The sequence below is a fragment of the Myotis myotis genome, unplaced genomic scaffold (assembly GCF_014108235.1).
Source record: "Myotis myotis isolate mMyoMyo1 unplaced genomic scaffold, mMyoMyo1.p scaffold_m19_p_8, whole genome shotgun sequence".
Lineage (NCBI taxonomy): Eukaryota > Metazoa > Chordata > Mammalia > Chiroptera > Vespertilionidae > Myotis > Myotis myotis.
In genome coordinates this window covers 57,194,722-57,204,840 of record NW_023416390.1, presented here as the reverse complement: position 1 = coordinate 57,204,840, position 10,119 = coordinate 57,194,722, and the positions used below count along the sequence as shown (strand labels likewise).

Here is a 10,119-nt window from a genome sequence, read left to right as displayed (position 1 = left end):
GGGCCCCATTATCACCCAGAAAAAAACACCTGCTACCTTGTAAGACCTCCCAACAAGCCACGCCACTTAGAACCAGCATCCATGCCCAAGGTTTGAGTTCTGGGTCCCACCATCCTTGCTGCATAATATTCTACCACCTTTTTTTATTTCTGTGCCTGCCCACAGGTTATTCATTTCCTTTCTCTAAACCTGTGTAGAGGACTAGGAGATTTTCCATTTCTCCATAGAGATGTTTTCTGAGGATAATCGTGGCCATGCTCAACCACAGAAGTCTTCTGCAATACATGGATTTCAGGTTTTAACTTCAGGCTCATACGCCACACTAGAAGTCTACTATAAAACTCCCTCTGCTCTAAAAACCTTTGGGTCCATTCAGACCCACTCTGTTCCCTTCACTTCCTGGTTCCTTCTCTTTTCGGTGGAAAGAGACAGGAGGGAAAGCATGAAGATACCAGCTGAGGAGGGGTCGGATCACAACCCGTCATGGAAGCAAGTAGGACAAGAGGCGTCTGCTCTGTACTGCTCTCATAGCTACTGCCTTTTTCTTGTATTTTTTTTTCCTTAAATGTGTGAGACATTTTATCTCCTCAGCCAAATTCTGAGCATGCTTTAGGAAGAGAAAGAATTTATTTTAAACTATGTCTACTTCTACCTTGTCTATTTCTTTTTACTCAGGGTAGCTATAGATAATTGTTGGCCATAGGCAAAGGCAAAATTCATACAGATCACCCATCCATTCATCGAGTCAAAAAACCTTTATCAACTGACCCCAATCCGCCTCATACCCCTGCTGAGTGTTGCCCATCACAGAGGACAGTTGATGTAGGTTTGGAACGCTTACATCCCCCCTGTCTGGATACACTGCACCCTATAAAAATTCAGGGTAATAATTAAAAATCATTATTATAAAAGTAATACTGGCTTGTGATAAACACTAAAAAGTATAGAAGGGTATAAAGGAAAAAGTAAAACTTCCCTAATCACCACTCCACCAAACTTCCCATTCCAGTTCCCAAAAGTAACAGTTGCCAACAGCTCCTTATATGTCCTTCCAGAGATTTGCATTCTTTTTGTACATAGGGAGGGCCATTCTATCTGTATTTATCTGTCGCTATTCCCAGACTTTCACCTATACAGCGTATCTTGATTTTCTTTTCAAACACCGTACAGTTGACCCACTTACAGGATATAATTCAATGTTTTTAGAAAGTTGTACAACCATCACCACATTCTTTTTAATAGCTGCAGAGACTTTATTCAGTAAATATTTGTTAAACCAAATTAAACCCTAGATTTGGACTGAGAAAGCAGGGAGAAAAGCAAATTGCCTAGAAACATTGAAATAGAGGATCCCTGAGGCTTCTACTTTGGTGACAGTTTTAAGCAACAGTGTTATGGTGATATATCAACATGGATGAGAACATATGCCCTTCACATTATCTGGATCTTTTCTCTCCAGATAGCATGGTCCTAACCCATGTGGACATAAGTCCATGTGTCTTGTGCTACATTTCCTTTAGCAAGTCAAGAATTTTCACTCCCAAGTAAAGTTTTATTTCATTTTAGTAGATTAAAAAATAAATATTACTTTTAATAATCATCCCAAACTAAGTTAGTTCATAGTAATAGTAACGGGACATCTTGTGCAGCGTTTGTTTTAAATATACTGTGAAGGTAAGCATTTGAAATTAACACAATATTTATAAATGTCTAAGGAGATGTAAGCAAATTGCTTTTGAAATTGTTTATAAATATTAGGAGTTTTAAGCATATGTGGTGCTAAGTAATATTGACATGTCTGGGGAAATGTGTAAAATAGAAGGAAAATAATACCACTACTCTTTCCCACACTTATATTTCCACATATAAAATAATAAATTCTCTGAGAAAAAAAAAGGTAATTGGTACAATTGGTAAGGCCTACAATGACATTAAAAGCATGTACTTACAAACAATCCTAAATCAGTTTAAACCAGGGGGCCTCAAACTTTTTAAACAGGGGGCCAGTTCACTGTCCCTCAGACCGTTGGAGGGCTGGACTATAGTTTAAAAAAAAAAACTATGAACAAATTCCTATGCACGCTGCACATATCTTATTTTGAAGTAAAAAAACAAAACGGGAACAAATACAATATTTGTATTTGCATGGGGCCCGCGGGCTGTAGTTTGAGGACCCCTGGCAGTGAAAAACATGAGGCTCAAATACTATTGAAAGTAGAAAAGGAAAGGAATACAGGCAGTTTTTAGTGTAAAAAGAGAAATTCCCATACAGGTTGAAAAACATCTTTCTAGAGATTTTAAAAACTTGATAAGAACAGGACAGATCTGATGCCACATTCCTCTCTGAGGATTGAGACTATTCCACGAGAGGTCATGCAGCTGGTGAATTCTATTATTAATATCCAGTCCCCCACTGAGTCTCAGAGCGAAATATTCACTGTTCCTAAATCTCAATGAGTGAGTCCCTGAACATTTTCTCCCTCAGGACCTCTCTGGTAGTTGGCAGCATCTATCAAGTGTTCATCCTCAAATGCACCAGCAAGCATACAACTATTTTTCCAAAACACATCCATCAGATGTCAGAAACAGTAGAATACTCAGACCTTTATTTCTTCGTAGGTCAAACTTCATCATTTCTGGGATTTGACTGAGATCTTAAACAGTCTATATCTTAGAGCCATGGCCAGGTATCAGTTGTGGGCTTGATCCCCAGTCAGGGCACATACAAAAAGCAACCAATGAATGCATAAATAAGGGGAACGACAAGTCGATGTTTCTTCTCTCTCCCACCTTTCCCTATCTCTCTAAAAATCAATCAATAAATTTTAAAAGTTTGTATCTCAGATTTTCCTCATGAGTTTTCCAGGCAACATCTTAATTTTAAAAAGTCTTCAATTTCCCTAGGTTTCCTTCAAAATGATTTGTTACCTTCAGCTAAATAGATAATGAAGTTATTTTAATGAGGGCAACATAAAACCCAAGAAAATGGATGCCCTGTAAAACAAACAAACAAAAACTAAATATATGCCAGAAGAAGGAAGCCCTATTACTCTTTTCATGATTTTAAAAAATATTATATAGGACTTTGAATATGGACAAGGGTGATGAACTCTTGGAGCAGAAAGTATGCTAAAAATAGTATTTAGCGATTAAGAGCAGAAACTGAGTTTTACACTTTTCTAATAATGAATGAGTACAAAGAGTCTGCAGTCAAGTCTAAAGGGCCAGAGAAATCTGGGCCCCATGAATTCCAACAATGACTAGTCAAATCTCACTTCTAGGACAAAGGCCCACAATGCCGAGAAACTGTTGCAAGGAGAATCCAATTGAGCAGCACAGGAACAGCAGAATCAAAGGGAACAGCAGGTACAGAAGGACATATCTCCAGAAAATAAGCCGCTAACTTTTTTGAACCCTACACAAATATAATTAAACAGAGAACTCCAGAACTGTAAAGCTAGAAGAACTATTTTGAGCCACAAATAATGCTGAAAGTTAAGCAATTAATTTTAAGTATAAATGAATAAAACAAAGGATCAGATCTCAATGTTGATATTAAAAACAGATTAAGCAGCATAACATCCCTACAGATCAGGAATGACCACCAGAGAGAAATTACCACAATATAGGTTAACATTATAAGCTGAAAGTTAAAATACATAAAAATGATATAAAATATGAGAGCATGGTAATCAGAATTAGGAAAACTCAGAAGTTAGGTGATATATTCTCAGGAAAAAATTATAGATAAAAGAAAAACATTTCAGAAATGAGACAGCTAAAAAAAAAAAAACCCAAATGAATGTAAGATATAACAGATAAGGCCTTAAAGAAAATAAAAGCTAAGAAATAAAATAAAAAACAACAAAAACCCAAAATAATTTTCTATTTTTTAAAACATATATTTTACTGATTGCAGAGAGGAAGGGAGGAGAGAGAGATAGAAACATCAATGATGACAGAGAATCACTGATTGGCTGCCTCTCGCACACCCCACACAGGGGCTCCAGCCTACAACCCGGGCATGTGCCCTGACTGGGAATCGAACCATGACCTCCTGCTTCATAGGTCAATGCTCAACCACTGAGCCATGCCAGCTGGACTATTTTCTATTTTTTAAAAAAATTAAATCATATTCTTCAAAAATGTTGATGTCATTCTCAACAAAATACTAGCAGATTGAATTCAGCAGTATACTGAAAGCGTTGTATACAACAAACAAGTGGGATTTATTCCTGGAATGCAAGGATGATTCAACATATGAAAATAGGTCTATGTAATACACCACATTGACAGGATGAAGGTGGAAAAACTACATGAGCTTGAAGATATAGGTGAGAAAGGGCATAACAGAAGAGAAATTATCATGGAGTCGAGAGGGGATGAAACCCAAAACACACTTTGGTGTTTGATAGAGAGAGAGGAAGGATTCCAGTCTTTCCACACAATTTGAGACAAACCCATCATCCTCAATGATGTGGAGTTGAACAGGCTATATCTTTATGGGATTGCGGGTAGTGGTTTCTAATTTTTTAGGGCCATTAACAAGTACATTTTTGTTCTTATCTACTATACACACACATGAATAGGTGAAATCAAATTTCATGGCACAGTGCTGATTCCTATTGGGCATGTATTGTTTTTTCTTTTATGCCCGCCTGGAAAGCTAGACTGACAAAAGTCTAAGTGAAGCAGAGCACAAGGACTGGGGGGAGGAAAATAAAAGGGACAATAACCGATGTCAGGGTAAATATGGCTCCCAGGCAGGAACTATCCTTGCTATCAGAGAAATTCCTACAAAGTAGAGATATTTAATCAGAAACTGGCTAAAAAGTCTATTTCTGATGCACTAATACAGTAAGAAATTTTACTTTTAATAACTTGCTTTCTTAATATTCTTTTCCTCAGTTTATTATGAATTTATGGCATTGACCTAAGAGTACATAAACACTTATGTACAGTTTAAGGAATGGAAACATCATAAAATCACTACCCATAACTTGGAAGTCCCCGACCCTGTCAGCCTTCCTTTCCCCAAGAGATAATCATTACCTTGATTTTAGTGTTAATCATTGGCCTATTTCCCTCTATTGTTTCATCACCTATCCTTAAACACTACGGGTTACTTGGTCCGTTTTTGTACTTTAGATAAATAAAATACAACACAGTATGTATACTTTTGCATCTGAGTCCTTTCACTAAATATTATGCCCATGTTAATTTTTTCATTTTTCTCTATTCGCAATTCCATATATGAATATACCACAATTTTTATATCCATTCTACTATTGATGAACATTTGGCTTGTTTTCATTTAGGAATCCCAGTCCGTGTGTCCTTATACACATATGCAGGGGCTCCTCAAGGGCATATATTTAGGAATAGAATTGTTCTATCCAAGTGTATAAACAGTGTCAACTTTACCAGGTAAACCTGGACTTTTCCAATCTACATTCTCACCACCAGTGGGTGCTTCCTGCTGTTCTGTAGGATATTACTGATATTGTTAGATTTCTTAGTATTGTTGCCAATCTGGTGGAATCATATTGGTATTTCATTGGGTTTTTAATTGGTATTTCCATCTTTTCATATGTTTATTAGTCACTTAGATTTCGGATTTATTTTATTTTGTTTCTTTCTTTTATTTTAATGCTGGTCAGGCTCACTAAATTGATTTAATGACTCACAGTTGAAAAACAAGTGATCTATGGCATGTTATTCTACCTTTCTGAACCTGTTTCCTTATCTGGAGAAATGGGAATAAGCTCATAAGGTTGTTATCATGGTCAAAGAAGACTTTATATGTAAAGTATATACATGACTCTGAGCACACAGTTTGTGTTCAACAAATGGTAACTATTATAAATACTGTTTTTAAAAAAGAAAGAAAATGAATAAGTTCTGAGTCAAGAGCTACACTGCTTCCGTATAACCTCAAGTATGAACTCCCTGTGGTTCTCAAAATAGTGGCACCCCCTCTCACTGTGCATCACAAGCTACTCATGTTTGTGTGGTTCGTTAGAAACAGTAAAAAGAAAACACTTATGCTTGACTTCTATTTGAAACATTGCCTTCTATAAAATCATCTAGATATTTAATAGGTAGTGTTAAACTTTTGATAGCATTCTAAATATTATCAATGTTAAAATATCCCTTCTAAACAGCCATCCACATTTTCCCCCTAGCCAAAATAGATATTCTGATGTCTGAAATGCTATTTCTAATTTATTCTTATGGTCTAATTTGCAAAATGAGATTGTCTTGGATGATTGGTTTTCAGTAAACATGGTATACCAAATTGGTTTCTAAATTTAGAGAAAGGTTGAGTCTTCTATTATAATAATCAAGAAACAATAGAAGTATTAATGGTAATGAAGCTTCCATGATTAAAAAGTTAAATTCTGAAAATAGCAAGCAGAAATGATTGTTAGCAGGTAACATTAGTATAAATTATAATTCTCGCAAATGGTTATTTTGATCTCTTTTCATGGGATAAGGCAACTCCCAAATTGCAATTTACTAAATGCTAATATATGTACCAAATGTGTCATAATTAAGTTCCATAGTCTTGGAAAATTTAATACCATTAAAGAAACAAAGATATTGGAAATAGTGCATAAAATTCTAAGAATCATTTTTTTAAAGGCAAGGTTGTTTTAATAGATGCTATGATTTCTATGTCAATCTTTTAAAAAAATATTTAGAAAGCAGTAATCATTGTTATCCATATAAATGTATTCAGAGAAAAATTTTGTTTACATTTAATAGGATTTGAAGATGAACTCTAGGTTTTAAATACAGTAGATTCCATGTCCTTTCTTGGCGGTTTTTGAGGACTGATTTTTGGTAATATCTCTTTGGCATAAAAGGTTTTATGAAGTCCAGCTTCTCGAAGTGCTAACTCAAAACGAAGTCTAGGGTCAGAAATTATCTGTAGAAATAAAGTATAATGTAAATAAATAGCAATTCATTGAACTACAGTAAATTTTATCATTTAGTGCCATATTTCCCTAAGCTGCATAATTTGTTTTTGCTAGATAAATTACTAAATGACAGTAAATTTTGTGTATACAGTGACTATATCATAGTTATTTTTACTGAAAACATCCAAACCTTTTTGGCATTGCCACATTCCAGTAAGTGAATCAGCGTTTCCAACATAAGGTGTATAGACTGTTGCATAGTAGATTAGTCAAAATACAAAACGTTAGAATTATTAAAAGATGAGATGAAAAAATCTTACTTTCAATAATATCATTGATTCATTATTTATTGATGGCCAGAATTTGCAAATATAGACAATCACTGATTACAATAAAATAAATCTAAACCACAACCTTCTGCACCTGCCTTTAAACAGACATTTTAATTTCTCCATCACTTGGCAATATGTAAATTAAGTTTAAGCACAGGGCCACTACCTGAAAAACAAAAATCAATAGAACCTTCTTCCCAAGCCAGATTTCTATTTCAAGCAGAACTAGAAAATGCTTCCATCTATCTGATTCTAAGTGGGATAGATATACGAGTAGTTCGATTTCTGTTTTCACTTATAGCTGATTGGACTTTACTCCTCCTTCTGTGAATATTAAATGTCAATGGTGCAGTTTGCAATGATAAGAAGGTAGCCACACATGGATTTCATCTAAGGAAGCATTTTACATGGATTTAAAGTCCCCCTAGAGCAGGGGTGGGGAACCTTTTTTCTGCTGAGTGCCATTTGGATATTTATAACATCATTTGAGGGCCATACAAGATTATCAGCTTAAAAATTAGCCTGCTATATTTGGCCAAACATTTCATTAGTTCGCCCCGAATGCCTTGGCAGGGCCAGACCAGGGCGCTGGGGCCAGACGTTTCCCACCCCTGCCCTAGAAGATTGGATAATAAGCTGTTGAAAGCAACCCCTCCTTCGAGGAGCTCTTTCATAGGGGTGATAAGATTATACCCAGATAACTGCAGTTTTCGGCAACATGTGATAGATACCGCTGAGTGGCACACCTCTCCGTGCCGGTGAGACTAGCATGGTCTCCGGCAAGGAGGGGCACCCGAGCTAAAGTCCAACTTTCTCTTCTCTAAAGCGACGGGGGAGAAAGAACCACTGAGCACGAAAGGAAGGAGCATGCAAACTTAGAGGTCAAATCGGTCCATCTGGAATCACCTTTGGGGACACTGGGGAAGGACACTGCTAAGCCTGGGGCTTGAATTTGAAAGGCTTTCGGGCTCTGCCAAGGAGTCTGGAGAGCTACTGAGGTTGCATTTGTTTCTGTTTGGGGCGTGGAATTAATATAATCACTGTCATTGTATAAAAAGATGGATCTCATTGTAAGTTCAGGATAAATTAAGGAGGCAAGGAAAGAAGAGATGGGAGCAGAGAGAGTGGTTAGGGGGCTACTACAATGGGCTAGACATGACTAATAATAAATATGCCGAAACTTGGCTGGTAGCAAGGAAGAGGTAACTGTCAGAAACACTGAAGGGAAGAATTAATAGAACTTGGCAACTGGTCAGATACAGGGACTAGGGGCAGCGATGCATTCAGTCAAGAATAATACAGAGATTTATGTCTGACGACCAACATCTGTGACCTCCTCTGCTCCAGTCCAGGCTCCCTGGTCCCTCTCACCTACTTCGGGTGGTTCATGCTCCACCTGCACACGTTCTCCCCTAGTCATCCCCGGCGTGCACCAACTCCTCAGCTCTGGAGGTATGAGCTTTAAACTGCTTTCATTATCTATTTTTTGAATAAACAAAGTGAAATGGAGATCTCCCTTGGATACTGACCACGATTGTCCCAATTCCCCAACCCAGAGGCAGCTAATTGGTTTCTTGTAAATGTGTACTAGACATTTCTCTCTCCCCAAGTCTGTTTCTCCTTCTATATTCTTACATGGCTGATGATAGCAACACTGAATACTTCTCATTTACTGTATTACTACTGGGTGCCAGACAGTATCCTAGGGCCTTAATCCTCATAAGAACCGTGCAAATTATTGTTTTACAGATGAAGGAAACAAGACAGGAAGATGTTAAATAGTGTACACAATTTCACACAGCTAGTAAATAGTGGAACAAACTGTCTGGTTTAGAATTATTCTCACTTTCATCATCCCTCCTTGCTTCCCCTTTCTCCTCCCTCCTCCCTCCTCCTCTCAGCCAGAGCCATTCCTGCCCCTCCCCCACTTCTGTGAGGGTGCCATTTGACTCCACATGACCTCCACCCCCCACCCTCCACCCCCGCAGCCTCACCAATTTTCCATTCAGGACATGTTGTTAAAACATAAATTCGGTTCAGTAATTCAGCTGCTGCAAAGTCTCGCCTCTGCTCAGGATAAAGGTGAAATGCAAGCAAGACCCACTATAGGACTTTTCACAGTCTGAGCCTAACCTATGTTCCGAGTCTCATCTCCCAGCACCCACCTTTGCCCAGTACTTTCCATTGAAGACACACCAGTAAGGGACTCTTTCCCCCTCTTCTAGCTGGTGAAACTCACTTCTTCATCCCAGGCAGCGGAGAGCTTTCCAGCCTCTGACTTCAATTCTTTGCAAGCCCCCGCTGCCCTCCCCACTGTAGCTTGTGAAGAGTCCCTTGAATCTTTAAGGTTTATCCCTCACCCTACGCCCACTTCCTCCCACTAATTTATTTTTTTTGTTTGTTTTTAGCTTAAATCATCTGGAATGAATCTTGTTTCTGCTGCTATGTCTTCAACTAAGATACATGTTAAGTTTTCTCTTTGACACTTTCTCTGATTTCCCCAGCCATTCCCTTCCCTAGTGGCTGTGGCCCTTAGACCTCATTATGGAGGTGTCCTCCCCTTATTATTCCCATGCATGTTACTGTCCTCCCAGCCCAGCTCCCCAGCTCCCCACTTCCACAGAGGACATGTCTGCACTGTTCAGGATGGCACCTGGCACAGTGCCAGGTGGTAGTATCTGTTCCATCAATACGTGTCCAATTGATAAATTAATTGTACATTTTTTTAATCCCTAGCAAAGTATGCAGCACATACTACAGGCACATTTGATTTATTTGTCAGTGCGTGAATGGATGAAGTTTCCTACCTTTTATATAATTAAACTAGAGGCCTGGTGCACAAAAATTTGTGCACTCGGCGGGGG

The 10,119-nt window shown here is 37.9% G+C and overlaps 1 protein-coding gene across 1 annotated transcript in view; it reads right to left on the bottom strand.

Annotated features, from left to right (window-relative positions):
* Nucleotides 1-6,651: 6,651 nt before the first annotated feature.
* The window catches only part of CCDC148 (coiled-coil domain containing 148), a 226,082-nt gene continuing 222,614 nt past the window's right edge, over nt 6,652-10,119 (bottom strand). The window contains exon 16 of the mRNA XM_036320389.1: nt 6,652-6,931. Coding sequence (XP_036176282.1) covers nt 6,785-6,931 — 147 coding nt within the window. The 3' untranslated portion in view covers nt 6,652-6,784. The remainder of the gene's footprint in view (nt 6,932-10,119) is intronic.